Source organism: Schistocerca serialis, chromosome 2 (genome assembly GCF_023864345.2).
Source record: "Schistocerca serialis cubense isolate TAMUIC-IGC-003099 chromosome 2, iqSchSeri2.2, whole genome shotgun sequence".
In the NCBI taxonomy this organism is placed as follows: Eukaryota; Metazoa; Arthropoda; class Insecta; order Orthoptera; family Acrididae; genus Schistocerca; species Schistocerca serialis.
The window spans coordinates 822,051,283-822,066,558 of NC_064639.1; the positions used below are offsets into that span (position 1 = coordinate 822,051,283).

At 44.7% G+C, this 15,276-nt stretch overlaps 1 protein-coding gene across 1 annotated transcript in view; it reads right to left on the reverse strand.

The window, feature by feature from the left end:
* Positions 1–541: 541 nt before the first annotated feature.
* The window catches only part of LOC126458071 (F-actin-capping protein subunit beta), a 49,676-nt gene continuing 34,941 nt past the window's right edge, over positions 542–15,276 (reverse strand). Inside the window, exon 5 of the mRNA XM_050094884.1 lies at positions 542–2,362. Coding sequence (XP_049950841.1) covers positions 2,120–2,362 — 243 coding nt within the window. The 3' untranslated portion in view covers positions 542–2,119. The remainder of the gene's footprint in view (positions 2,363–15,276) is intronic.

Sequence of the window (15,276 nt, forward strand, 5' to 3'; positions counted from 1 at the left end):
CTCTCTCTCCCCCCCCCCCCCCCCCCCCCCGCCCCTCCCCTTTCCCTCCTCACATATGCCACAGATACACAACGACACATTCACAAAATAAAATCCACAATCCAGTGATGTGTTCTCTCTTCTTATTTACATGTCGTCCTAATTCAAATTTGTGTTGAAAATATGCAGTAGGCACTTTGGTAATTTTTTATAGCATTAAAAGCCTGAAGTATTCAGAGTAGTTTACACACTTCTTAAGGTGCAGTAAGATTAACAGGAATCTATTCATTAATATAATTTTCCAAATGAGTAACGGTTTACTTGTGCAAAACTCTTTCTTATACAAAGAACTAAGTGGCACCATATTAAGTAGTCTGCAAACTACTGCAGCTAATAGGCCCCTTAATTTTGATACAGCAATCGTTTTAGTAGAAACCACTGCAGGTAGATGAATATAAAGATCTTTTATATAAAAAACAAGATATAATGGAGTGAGGTGTTTAAAATTAAATAATAAGAGTTTACACATTGAATTCAGAAGTGAAACATATCTGCTCTAAAGAAAATAATTTTTTTTTTTTTTTTTGTCAATTTGGGTTACACCCAACATTAACTTTTCTGTCACTCTGTTGCCAATTTTTTACAATATCCTTTGCGTGACTGATCAGACAGTACAGCTTCTGGGCACTCGCTTCTTTTCTGTTCAGAAATGTTGATTAATTAAATTAATTTCTGAGTTAGAGCTCTTCTGTGGGTTGCAGAATTTATATAACAAATGTAGCATACGAAATTTTGAATATCACAATTTGGAGATGTTAACTAACACAGAAAAAGTTTAACAGCAGAATGCTTCCTCTTTTCTTTGTTTGACAATATGATTGAAAATTAAACACATATACAAAAAATTAAAGCTCCTATGAAACACTGAAATGCATACTTGCAAGATGCCTTAGATCACAATGGACAGTGGCAATATAAAACATAAAAAATATGGTTACATGAACTTATGTAAAATAATTAATTGTATCTTTTTGTATTGTCCCAGAGATACTTAACGGAGTCCAACCTTAGGATTATCACCACTGTTTTTCATACACACACTTTTCAGTTCACTGGTTTCAATATAAAAAGCACCAAAGATTTATTATACATCTCACTGATCATAATCCTGTGACCCAAGTATTTACAAAATTTATTTATGCCACATTCCTCTTTAAGTATTACTTTCACTCCGTGTCATACCACCAGAAGAACAAAATGGGAATATTCTCTTGCCCTCAATCATAAACAACTAACTGATCTTCATTTTCTACAAATTGTACCACAATCTTTTGAACTGTAGAATGGTCAGCTGATGCACCAAGAAAGCTCCAAGCTAATACAAATTCTAATACATTGAGCAGTTTTATTTTAACATGGCCACTCTACAGTTCTAACACACTTTACATTTCCCAACACTTTTATATAACATAGTAAATCCACAATCTATGGCAGCAGTATTGTAAATTGCTCGCCCACATGTAATCCATTTTCTCCGAATAAAGGAAACCTTTTGAAAATGCTTCATAACTTGAATTAGGTGAGCACAGTTTCACAGGATGAAGTTCAATGATAAAGTTGAGAGAGCTCCAAGTTGGTCAAATCATAAATGCAGAAACCTTTAGCATCTGACAGCTGAGATTTAAGAAATTGCATACTATGTTATTTAGTGATGCAGAGGCGCTTGAAATGATGCACTTGTGTTTAAACTCTGTACTTCTCCATGCACATTTCTGACATAACATTTTGAGACAGTATTTTTCCTAAGCAAACAAATCTGTACATTAAAGGTTCCACTTTCTGCAGCTATCAAACCTCTCCAGCAACTTTAAAGATTAAAATAATTAATTCAACAACATTATTTCTAAAACAATTAACATGAACAACTGTGAAACTCATTACACAGTCAACTGCCTGCAATGATTATGACAGCGGAAGACACACTCAGGCTTCAGATTTACACCCCGTTGCCTTCTGACATTCTCAGCTCAATAATGTCAGTTTTGGACATGGAGAAGCTATTTGTAGAAACACTTATATGTCCATCAGTGTGACGGATGCTGTCAACACATAGCAGTTTGCACAACAGTCACTTGATGTCTCAGTTTGTTTCTGTTTTTGCGTGTCTCCTCTGGATGGCAGCTGCCAGATCTTGCTTCAGCATGGCTTGCTGTCTCTGTTCTGCCAGTGGTTGCATACTACGTAAACCATTAACAATGTCCTTTGTCTTACTGAAGTAAATTTCATTTAAAGTATTACGTATCTTATTCTCCATGTCCTCCACCATTCGACCAATATTGGCGATGTGGGGAGAAGCTTCACTAACATTTGCATCTTGTTCCACCTGAAAATCACATAAATAAATTCATCTGGTACACAGAATGACCTGGTGATCATATTAAATACATTCAAAAGTATAAAATGGTGAAATGAATTAAATGCACAGAAATACCACTAATGAATCAGCTGGGGATGGACTCTAAGACGGAACGACATGAATGATGTCATTCCAAACTATTCACGTGCTGGATCTTTGATGTAATGATTATGTTATAACATTTACAAATCTGTGTCAGAGCTGGTCTTTAACCAAGATTTTCATCTTTCTATGAGCAGTCAATTTAACCTTCAGGATATCTGAGTATGCCTCAAGGCCTAACTTGAACCTTCAGTATCACTGATTTTTCCACCTAAAACTTCTTAACATTCTTTAGCTATGGTACTCTACAGACCCTGTTTCCCCAGTGCAGCTATTTCCATATAATCTGTAAAAGGAAGCTCTTTTAGTACAATTCAGAAATCATACGTGGAAACCATGAGTGACAATGAAGGTTTAAGTCAAGTCTGGAGTTGTGATAAGTTGACCATAATGTTACGGCAACACCACAGAAAGTAGGAAATCTGGTTTAAAGTTCAGCTCTGTCACAATATTTCCAACAGTCATAATACATTAATTATAAAAGTGTATTTATGATATGACATTAGTGACAAGACAATTAGACCAACAACTTCACATTCTAAATGTGTAACATAACTAGTGCCTCATGTTAAATGATCATTAAATCAAATCATAAAACACAAATGAGTCTTAAACTTATGTTACTGTGAACTTTAATCAGTCCACAGAATTTAAAGATTCGTCACAGGTCTTTTATTACTCATATGTGGTAATGTGATGTAATCCACCTGCCCTCACCAATGGTCATGTCCCACATCATAAACCCAAGAATATAGTGTCTGGAACACCATGACACTAAATTAAAATTCAATATGAATAGATAAATTATTTACAAGGGCAAACTGAAAATGTCTTCCTCTGACTACAAAAGAATGTTTCACGGTAGCAGAAAATGACAGAAACGCAATGTGAATATGAACAAAAAAAAACTTTCGAGTGCATCAAATACAAAAGAGTGCCCACTAATGAATCTTCTCATAACTACAAATGCAATATCTTACGACGCCTCCAACTCACTATATCGAAAGAGTGGTGTGAAGAAATAATAGCAGTACAGAAATATCTGGGAGCATGCAACAATCCACCTGCCTCAGCAGTAGTATAAGCAGTTAATGTGCCTGGGAAGCATAATGTTGCGAGCTTTGGGACGATAACTGTCTACTTTCCACTCTGATCGACATAGTGTAACTGTTTAGGAAAAAAATTGTTCTCAGTTACATCTCAAACTGATATATGACTAAAAAAAGATAATTCCTAGATCTGCCTCTACACACAGATGGTGTTTTTCATACAAAAAGTTACCCAAACTACAGACAATTTTTATTCCAGCTGACAATGAAACACCTAACCTAATTTTATACATTTTATTATGTGACCACATGCTATCCTCGATATAACCATTTTAACATTTGACAACAATCTGTAACTGAATCGAAACTGGTTGTGTGAACAATTTACTTGCGAACTGGAGAGAGTGACCTAAATAAACAAAGGCTGAACCCATACAACTTACATAGCTGCTATAGAGACTGGATATACAAAATAGCCCCCTTTCGTTTGTACACCAGCAGCTGGCTTATTACATGGTGTCTTTGTACTTGTAATACACAAGGTTTACACATATTGTTTTTACGCTAAAACTAGTTGTTGAATTGCAGGCATTTAAGATCTTATATGTTAGTATTATCAAATGCTTGAAAAGCCCAAACACGCATCTTTAGCAAGTTTAAATTTAAACATTTTTATCCAAAATTATTGTTGAAGGAACAAAAAAGTTTGCGTTCTGGCATAACGAAATTTCTGTAATATATATGTCAATAAACAATGAATGAGTGTGGGTTAATTCACTGAAGTGAACATTAGGATTTTTCATGTTCATGATCCAGAAAGAGAACTGATACAATCATCTAGTAAATGTTACATTGATGTTCACGCTATTATTACACAGCCACATTTGTTGCAGCATATATGACATTATCTTACTAGCGTTCTTGAAATTAATTTCTTTGTCATTTTTCCACCATCTTATGAGCTCCCACTTCTAAGCAACTTATGGCTACCTTCTGGTGACTATCCCATGTGACTCCTAATTTCACCCCAACTGGTTTTATCACACAATTCAACACTATGTCATCTTTACTTATAGCTTTCACTCTTATTTTTAATTTTTTATTTGTTGTTCCACACTTCGAATTCAAAATATAACAACTCCCCATAAATTGTCTGAATCTGTCCTTTTAACTTATTTTTCTAACAACAGTATAACAATATGAAAAGGACAGACGTCTTCATTGTCCGGAATGGACGGTCATCAGAAGTGGCTAAAGCAAGAGAATATGGTGGGTATGGCAGTACCGGGAACTGCATTTCCACAATGTTTGCCATGGCTCTCTGACTTGTATGGAGACGCGTGTTGTGTTGCAAGACCATATTTTTTGACAGTGCGCACACTCTACACAATTCCAACAGTCGACTGAATATCCGCAGTGTTTACACCCTCCTTCCACAGAAACACATCTTCCAGCACCATGCTTTATGATCTAAATCCATGTCATCTGCTCATGTAATGACAGCAGTTGGGAAAATGGGCTGCGTCGTGCAGCAATTGCACTTATATTGATTGTTCTGTCACTTATGGTTAGACGAAAGTACTACGAGGGCAGTTTGAAAAGTTCTCAGAGTCACCACGAGAGGTCTGTGCTAGTGCAACAAGTTGTTAACGTGATATTCATTGGACAGTTTCCTGTGAACACGTGCCATGTCAGTGCTCTTGGAAGAGAGCTGTGGCAGTGACGTGGCTCTGTTCCTGTGTAGTGATTTGTGAAGAGGGGGGAGGGGGAGGGAAAAATCAAGATTCGAGCAGTTATTAAATACTTCATAAAGAAAGGTACGAAAGCAAAGGATATTCATGCCGATTTCCAGAACACACTGGGGTGACTCTGCTCCTTCATATTCCACTGTTGCCAAGTGGACAAATGACTTTAAATTTGATCAGAACAGCTTAGATGATGATCCACGCAGTGAACGTTTAAGATGTACCACTACTCCAGAAATCATTGCAAAAGTGCACAAAATGGTCATGGAGGATTGCTGATTGACAGTGCATGAAATTGCTCAAGCTTGCCAGATGTCACCTGAAAGGTTATATCACATTTTAACTGAAGAATTAGAAATGAAAGGATTATCTGCAAGATGGGTGCCACGACTCTTGATGCGACCCTGCACATGTTCTGTCACCATGTCTAACTTACACGAACTAAGGTATGAATCGTTGTCACACCCAGCCTTATTCACCTGATACGGCTCCATCAGACTTCCATCTCTTCCCAGAACTGAAAATTTTTCTTGGTGGATGAAGATCCGCTTCAAACGAAGAACTGATAGCTGAAGTTCACAACTATTTTGCAAGCCTGGACGAAACTCGTTTTCAAGATGGTATCAAGGCACTGGATCACTGTTGGAGCAAGTGCATTAATCTAAAATGAGACTACATTGAAAAATAAAAAAAAGTTTCAGTGATATAAGTACTTTTTTCCCTATTCCTTTCAGAGAACTTTTCAAACCACCCTTGTACATATTTGCAACTGTAATGATGAGTCCAATGATGCACGATGAATGGTGGGGAAAAAATAAAGTGTAAATCAATATCTAACAGCTACTGTACTTCTGACAAAGGACTTTGTCTGAAAGTTATATATTTCTAGCATTTATTTTCACTGGGGCTGTCTGCCACTCAATGCTTCTTCCATGAAGCAAGTAGTAATCTATTCTTTCTACACCGTTATTATTCCATCCTGGACTTTCTATTGGTTGTTTAAGTTGTTTTCCTGGTGTTAAAGGTCCCATAAAACAAAACCGAACTACCCTACTATAGCCAATTATACTTGCAATCTTCTATTTTTGTTTTCCACTGATAGTAACCTTTGGACACATGCTCAAATCGAATTACTTGTCTTATTTAAGTATTATCACTCTAAGTTGCCTGAATTAGACTGATGGGTTTGAGAAAACAAACTACTACTACATCAGTCCCTCCATCCTGGGAGTGTCGTCCAACAAAATTTTTCTCAGTGGGAAGAGACTGACAGCCAAAAAACCATTAGTACGTCTGGGATACAAAACAAAGAATGGAAGGATAATATCAGCTATAAATAAAAGCCAAATTTTGATTGGGGGAGGGGATTTATGCTGGCCAAAATCAGATGAAGGCCCTTCAGAGCACATCAGTGGCGAGAAACACATCTGCATCCATCCAGTAGGCTGCTCCTTGTAAAATACTGTTGAGACAGTCAAGGCCAATGAAATGACAGGAGTAAATAAGGTACCATCCTTAGATTAGAATGATGAGGGATGTGTAAGGATAAACAAATTAAAAGGTGAGATCTGGCCAACCTCTTAGTCCAAGATGTCCAGAGGCCCTCTGGGGCAGAGATTGCAGCAGGGAACCACCAGCCACCCCTAACCAGAGCCAGGAAGACCGTAATATCTGACCTTCAGATACAACTGTTCAAATTGTATTATAGGGTAAAGTGCAAAACTAAGTTTGCTGCTTTGACGACATCAGCTAAAATGGGAGGTGGTGCGGTGGCAGAGTTCAGCATTTGCTTTTTCACAGTGAAGGCAGAACAACATTTAGTGCGGCCACTGAAAAAACACAACTACAGTGCACTGGAGTACTTTGTTAACAACGTATTAATGGGCGAATTGCTACTCACCATATAGAGGAGATGCTGAGGTGCAGACTGGCACAACCCCAGAGTCTATGGCTGCCGGGCCAGACTGCGAGCTACAGTGCATGGTGGGAGAAGCAATCCAGGTGGTGGGCTAAGGAGGAGGCCGGGGTGGGAAGGGGAGGGGAGGGCTAACAGGGCAGGGGAGTGGGAAGAGGGTAGTGCAGCTAAGTGTAATTGGTAGGTTAAACAAAGGGTAGAGGGAATAGAAAAGGAGCGAAGTAAAAAGACAGTGTGTTTGTGGACACGAAGACCGTTTTTGGGCTGGACTAGGAACGGGAAGGCGACAAGCAGGTGAAGGACAGTGACTAATGAAGGCTGACTAATTTCTTTTGTTTTAGGGCACAAAAACAACTAAGGTCATATGTTCCCATGTCAGAACTGCATACCCTATTTTTAAAAGCAGGCGACAAAAGGAAAGACAGCTAAAGATCAGGTACTTTGAGAAAGGTCCATAAAATATGCCACAGAGTAACAGAGGTCCTAAACTGAAGATTAAATGTCCTTCGCCATATTACTATGATGGATAAGAAGTAAAATGTGGCAGACAGCCTGCGAGTCATTCCCTAAAATGACATAACTCAGATGGCAAACATAAATGAGAACAAAAGTGGTTAAAAAAGGGCATTCTATCAGGAAATGGCAAACAGTCAGAGGTCGAGGGCAATGAGCACAGAGTGGTGGGGGAGTACCACATGGACAAAAAACCATTGCCTGATATGCTACCTAGTTAAAATGATGTCACAGCAAGAGGACCAAGAGGTAGTCATCCACGCTGATGGGAGATGCTTAATTCCTGGAGCTTGTTCCCATAAAGGGAGGATCAGTTGTGATGCTAAAGTGACACTGCCTGCTGACAGGCGGAGATACAGATATAATCGGAGGTAGTGGAAGAACTAGTGGGCTGAAGCACGAGGACTGTACCCATGACAGCTGCCTCGTTTCCCATCAGATAGATGTAACCAGGAACCCACGTAAACATCACAGTGGATCCATGCAGAATTAGCAAGTGACAGCTTTCCTGTACCCTTTGCACTTAGGGATGGACAGTTTACAGCACACTGAGGCTCCGGAGGCTACTGATAGAGTCAGAGCAGATGACACAATTGAAAAACCTTTGTCCCTGGATGTACAGCGTGGCCTGAGACAGCGAAGATTTCTGCTGTAAATACTGACCAGTGTTCCGTAAGCCGATACCAAAAATCGTCAGTGCCAATGACGAAAGCACACCCTACACCACGGTCAGTCTGAAAGCCATTGGTTGGTTGGTTGTTTGAGGTGTAAGGGACCAAACAGCAAGGTCATCAGTCCCTTGTTTCAAATATACTCCATTCTGCTAACAGGACATCTCAGAAAAGTCAGAACAATAAAACGAAAAAAGGGAAAAACGTAAAAGGGCAGTCACGTTGTCATTGGTAAAAAACAAATGAGGTAAGTTGGCATGAGAAACGAACCCAACACTATGCTGAAGCAGCATAGGCAAGACCACCTGTGACTTAAAAGGTACAACTGCTATAATGCACAAAGTACGTATGGGAATAGAAAGACTAACCAAGCCTTAAAAAAAAGGGGGGTAAAAACAAAGTAAAAGGGGAAGAAAAAAGAAATTCCAGTCAGGGAGGTGAATCGGGAATCTCTGAACACTCCCTACAGTGGGAGACACCCAAACACTCACCGCCCTGCCCCAACACCAGAGAGAGATTAAAAACCTTAGAACTGAGAATAAAAACCACTCTCCCGGAGGAAACCGAGAACCAGAGAGACCATCCGGGAATTGTCAGCCAACATCAAAGGTAAAGTGTGGGGGAGTCTGTACTTAACACGCAGACCCAAAAGAAGGGGGCATTCAACCAAAATGTGGGCCACTGACTGGAAGGCTCCACAACCACATAGCGGGGGTGGCTCATCACGCAAAAGAAAACCATGGATCAGCCTGGTATGGCCAATGCGGAGACGACACAGTGTGGTCGAGTCCTTTCGGGAGAGGCGAAAGGAAGAACACCATGGGCCTGGTGTCACCTTAATTGTACGAAGTTTATTAGACAGTGGAGTAGCCTCCCAAAGAATTGGCCCACGACTGTGCGAAGTGGGATTTGATGTGAAGCCATAAATCCGCTGCAGGAGGGGTTACAGAAAACGGGGGGTAAGTAACTGCTCCCCCAGCCAAACGATCAGCGAGCTCATTACCCGGGATACCCACATGGCCAGGGACCCAAAGGAAGTCAATGGAACAAGCAGCACGGTGAATATCAGCGAGATGGTCATGGATGGCAGAGACCAAGGGATGGTGCGAAAAACACCGGTCAATAGCAAGAAGGCCACTCATCGAGTCCGTACATAACAAAACGCGGTTGTGTTGGGATTGTTTAATAAAGGTAAGGGCCCGGGAAATTGCCATCGATTCCGCAGTAAACACCCCACATGTAGGTGGCAGCAGATGATTTTCCGTTCCAACAGAGGACGTGAAGGCATACCCAACATGATCAGCAGATTTAGAGCCATCAGTGTAAAAAACAACAGCATCCCGAAACTCCCATAAAATTTGGCGGAAAAAGGTACGGAACACCACCGGGGGGATGGAATCTTTCGGACCGCGGCGGAGATCCATCCGAATTCGAGGCCGAGGAACTAACCAAGGAGGGGTGGAGGGGAGGGAGCAAGGAAGACAGGACAAAGAAGGAAGCTGAAAATCACGGTAAAGAGACGCAAGGCGCAGCCCAACCGGTAAACCCGCCCGAGGGCGGGAGTCGGGTGGGCGACGGCCATGGTCTGGGAACAGGATAGAATAGGAAGGATGAGTGGGAGAAGAACGGATAGTGAGGGCATAAGACACCAGAAGCTGGGACCGCCGAACAGAAAGGGGGGGGGGGGGGGATCCCAGCTTCAACCAGGAGACTATCAACAGGGCTAGTAGGGAAGGCACCGGTGGCCAAATGGATACCATGATGGTGGACTGGATCCAGCACGTGCAGTGTGGAAGGAGCAGCTGAACCATAAACTTGACAACTGTAGTCCAAACGAGACAGAACTAGAGCACGATAAAGACGGAGGAGGAGGGAACGGTCCGCACCCCAAGAGGAGTGGGCAAGGAAGCGAAGGACATTGAGTTTACGGAAACATCCTACCTTCAGGAGTCTGATATGGGGCAGCCAAGTGAGCTTGTTGTCGAAAAGAAGACCCAGGAAACGAAACTGTGGAACCACAGGCAATCGTTGTGCAGCGAGATAGAGCTCTGGATCAGGGTGGACCGTAGTACAGCGACAGAAGTGGACCACCCGCGATTTTAAAGGAGAGAATTGAAACCCGTGTGAGTGGGTCCATGCAGAGGCACACCGTATAGCCACCTGGAGCTGCCGTTCTGCAGATGCCATCGAGGAGGAACTAACCCAAATGCAGAAATCATCCACATACAGGGCAGGAGCGACCAAGGGACTGACAGAGGCCCCAAGTCCATCGATAGCAATGAGGAAAAGAAGGACACTTCAAGACAGAACCCTGTGGGATGCCCGTCTCCTGGGTCCGTGGAGAACTAAAAGCAGTACCAACTCGAACTCTGAATGACCGATGGATCAGGAACTGGCGGATAAAAATCGGGAGTGGGCCCCGAAGACCCCACTGATGAAGGGTTAGTAAGATGTGATGGCGCCAGGCCGTGTCATAGGCCTTGCGAAGGTCAAAAAAACACTGCAACCAAATGGCGGCGCTGGGAAAAAGCCTGCCGAACTGCGGATTCCAAACGAAGTAAATGATCGATTGGAGATCGTCCCTCGCGAAAGCCACACTGGTAAGGGGACAATAGATCCCGAGATTCGAGGACCCAAGTGAGCCGACTGGCTACCATCCGTTCAAGTAACTTACAAACAACATTGGTCAAACTAATTGGCCGATAGCTGTCAACAGATAGGGGGTCCTTACCAGGCTTAAGGACAGGAACCACAATGCTATCCCTCCACTGAGAAGGGAAGTCACCCTGAACCCGAAGAAGATGTTGCCGTTGTGGAGCACTGAGAAGTTGAAGCAGTTGGTTATGAATGGAATCTGGGCCAGGGGCCGTATCATGAGAAGAAGATAGAGCAGAAAGAAATTCCCATTCAGTAAAAGGTTCGTTGTAAGATTCTGGCTCACAAGTGGTGAAACATAAGGTGAGAGCTTCAGCCTGCTGTTTTTGATGAAGGAAAGCAGCTGGATAGGAGGCTGACGCTGATGCCACTGCAAAATGGGTCGCAAGATGTTCTGCGAGAACTAATGGATCCGTACAAATGCCATCTGGGAGGTGAAGGCCTGGGAGGGTGGACTGCCTATGGCAACCTTGGAGAGAGCAAAGTGTAGCCCATACCCGTGACAGAGGGACAGTGGAACCAAGGGAAGAAACGAATCGTTCCCAACATATCCGCTTGCTCTGTTTGATTAAATAACGGGGGCTTTAGCGCGAAGGCGTTTAAAGGTAGTAAGGCTGGCTACGGATGGGCGCCTCTTGAAGTGTTGCAAAGCTCGACGGCGATCACGGATGGCAATGGCAATGGCCTTACTCCACCACAGGACTTGCCGTCGACGAAATGGTCCAGATGAGCGCGGGACAGCAAGGTTAGCAGCGCGAACAATCGCGTCAGACACGTCACGTAGGACATCATCAATACAACCCGACAAAGAGGGAGGAAACTCGACCTGTGCAGTGTATAGAGGCCAATCGGCGCGGTGGAAAGACCAACGAGGTAACCTGTCCATCGGGGAGCGGGAAGGGAGCGTGATAAACAACGGGAAATGGTCACTATCAGAAAGGTCGTCGTGTGGCGACCAGTGTAATGAAGGGAGGAGAGAGGGAGAAGAAAGAGAAAGATCAATGGCAGAAAAGGTACTATGACCGGCACTGAAATGAGTAGGGGAGCCATCATTAAGAAGGCACAGGTCGTGGTCTGCAATAAATTGGTCTATAAGAAGACCTCGTCGAGATGGAAAAGCACTGCCCCACAAAGGATGATGAGCATTAAAATCCCCAAGGAGGAGGAAGGGAGGAGGAAGTTGCTGAAGAAGGGTGGTTAAGGCAGCAGGTGTAAGAGTCCTGTCAGGAGGGAGATAAAGATTGCAAACTGTGACTGCAGAGTCTAAGTGGACCCTAACAGCAACCGCTTCCAATGTAGTTTGGAGAGGAATCCACGTGCTAGCAATTTCTGTACGGACCAACGTACAAACGCCACCAGAAGCCCGCAAGGGTCCGACCCGATTTCGACAGAAAACACAGAACCCACGGAGGGTCGGTGAGTGAGCATCAGTAAAATGAGATTCCTGGAGAACCACACAAGCTGCAGAGTAGGACGAAAGAAGGGATTTCAATTCCGGAAGGTGACGATAGTAGCCATTACAATTCCATTGGAGAACCACAGAATGATGGTTTAAATGAGGGCTGAACACGCTAAATCCAGTCATACCGCCGGGTCCCCACCCGTCACCGGCAAGGAGGGGGCGACATCCATGAACGACAGGTCAGAATCCGGTTGTGAAGTCGGGGAAGGGACCTCCGGTGACACCAGAGGCTCTTTGTCCCGGGACTTATGTTTCTTCTTCTTTTCAGGCTGAGATCGAGGAGGACTGTGTGGCATAAAGGAGCCAGCTGCAGCAAGATCAGGAACAGAAAGAGACCGGGTGACCTGGGGGCCGACAGCCAGCGGCTCTCGCGGTCGCCGCGCGGCAGCAGACCCTTGACCTGGAAGGTGCCGGGAAGGGGCATCCCAGGAGAGGCGCCCTTGACTGGCAGACGCCGAAGGAGTGAGACACTTCTCTGGCTGGGGAGGGGGAGCAGCGCCCAGAGGAGAAGGTGTGGGAGCCGCAGGGGAGGGGGAGGAGAGGGGTGCGGGATGGGGGTAAGGAAGGGGGAGGAAGGGGTGAAGATGTAACCAAGGGATAACTAGACGTCATGGACACAGGGTGCAGTCGTGCATATTTCTTACGGGCCTCTGTGTAGCTTAAACGATCCAGGGACTTATACTCCTGTATCTTTTTTTCTTTCTTATATACTGGGCAATCTGGTGAACGTGGAGAATGACTACCATGACAATTTACACATACAGGAGGGGGAACACAGGGACTCCCCTCATGGAGTGGATGTCCACAGTCACCACAGAGAGGGTCCTGAGAACAGCGAGAAGACACGTGGCCAAAACGCAAGCACTTAAAACACCGCATAGGAGGTGGGATGTACGGCTTCACATCACAGCGATAGACCATAATCTTAACTTTCTCAGGAAGGGTATCCCCTTCAAAGGCCAGGATAAAGGCACCAGTATCAATAGGATTATCTTTAGGACCCTTCTGAACATGCCGAACAAAGAACAAAGTGAACACCCCGCCGTCCGAGATTGTCCCGAAGTTCCTCATCAGTTTGAAGGATGAGGTCCCTGTGAAAAATCACACCTTGTACCATATTTAGAGACTGGTGAGGGGTAATGGACACAGGAATTGTGCCAAGATGGGTACAGGCACGAAGGGCCACAGATTGGGCAGCTGAAGCGGTTTTTATCAGCAACGAACCCGACCGCATCTTGCTCAGGGAGTCCACTTCGCCGAACTTGTCTTCAATGTGTTCCACAAAGAATAAAGGTTTGACACTGGTGAAAGTATCTCCATCAGTCCTGGTGCAAACTAGATAACGGGGGAAAGGTTTTGCCCCTAGACGACGGGCCTGACCCTCTTCCCAGGGGGTAGCCATGGAAGGGAAGGCCGAAGGGGCAAGAGAAGCAGCACTTGAGGAATCAGTACCACGCAGAGAGACGGCCGCAGAAGAACGGCCAGAGTTTTGGACCCGTATGCGTTTCATCTGCATAGTGTCCGCCCTGATACCACCCACTCCGATCAGGGGCTCTCCTCACGGGCGCCACCCAGCCACAGCAAGGGCCGTCTGGCACGGCGGCCATTGCCGGGAGTTCCGATGCTCCAGGATGACGAGCAACCACTCCAAGGCATGCATGAGGAGGTCACAGCTCAGGTATCAGAAGTGTGATCCCTGTGTGTTCAGGGGGCTCAACCAAAAGGGTACATAGCGACCCCACCACACGGGCTGGCTACCGTGCTGGCTATGCACCCTAGCATCAAACAACGACGTGAAAGAAAAGGTGGAATGTACTAGGAGGGCGCACACCGGAGACACTAGGTAAGGTGCTCTTCCCCAAATGGCTCACACTACGGAGGAGAAATTTTGTAATGGAGGTCAAACCCCAGAGGGGGACCAAGGAATGCCAAAAGGAGGAGACGAGTACGCAACAAAGCCGGAGTGTAAAACCAACAGAACCATGAGGATAGCGGGGGCCAACATAAGCAAGGACACCAATAGAGGGAGAGGAGAGGAGAGGGCGAGGGGAAAGGAGCATGGAGGGGAAAGGAAATGCAGCCCGGGAGAGAAAGAAGGCTGCAATGGCTCGGGGCCCCATGCTCGCCACGCACATATCCACAAAAGAGTTGTGGACCCCCTGGGGGCTGAAAGCCATCACTGCACACAAAGGTACTATAGGAAGTTCCATGTGGAGGTCGTGAAACTCACAGTCATCAAAGAAGGAGGCGTACAACAGGTGGCCAGGCATGGCAGACAAATGGCATGCGTATCTGCTGACGAGAAAGTCACGACGGTATGACAGCGGTAGTTCGGCTGCTTCAGCATACAGGCTCCCACCCGGGCTAGTGTAAATGAGAGTACTGCGATTCTAAGAGACTGAAAATGTTCCATTTAAGGAGGTTAATAATGAAGAAAGGAGAGGAGGGAAAAAATGAAGGGATGTCGTCTCGACGGCTGCCAAGTTCCAGCCTTCGAAGACTCACGCTACAGGGCACAGAGGCTGGAGGATCCTGCTCCTTGAGGTCTACAGAGGCATCAGTATTCTCTTTCAGTTGGTCTGTGGAGTCCACGGCAGAAAAACAGTTGGTGCTGTGCAGTGGTGACATGGAAGTCGGCCGAGCAATGGTATCGCGTGGCAACACTGTTTAAGAGGATCTCCGAGTCGTCGAAGGAGAAGACCGTTTGCCTTTGTTTGGCTTCTTGGAGCCTTTCCAGCTGTCAGAGGAAGACTCACTTGTCTGCTGGCT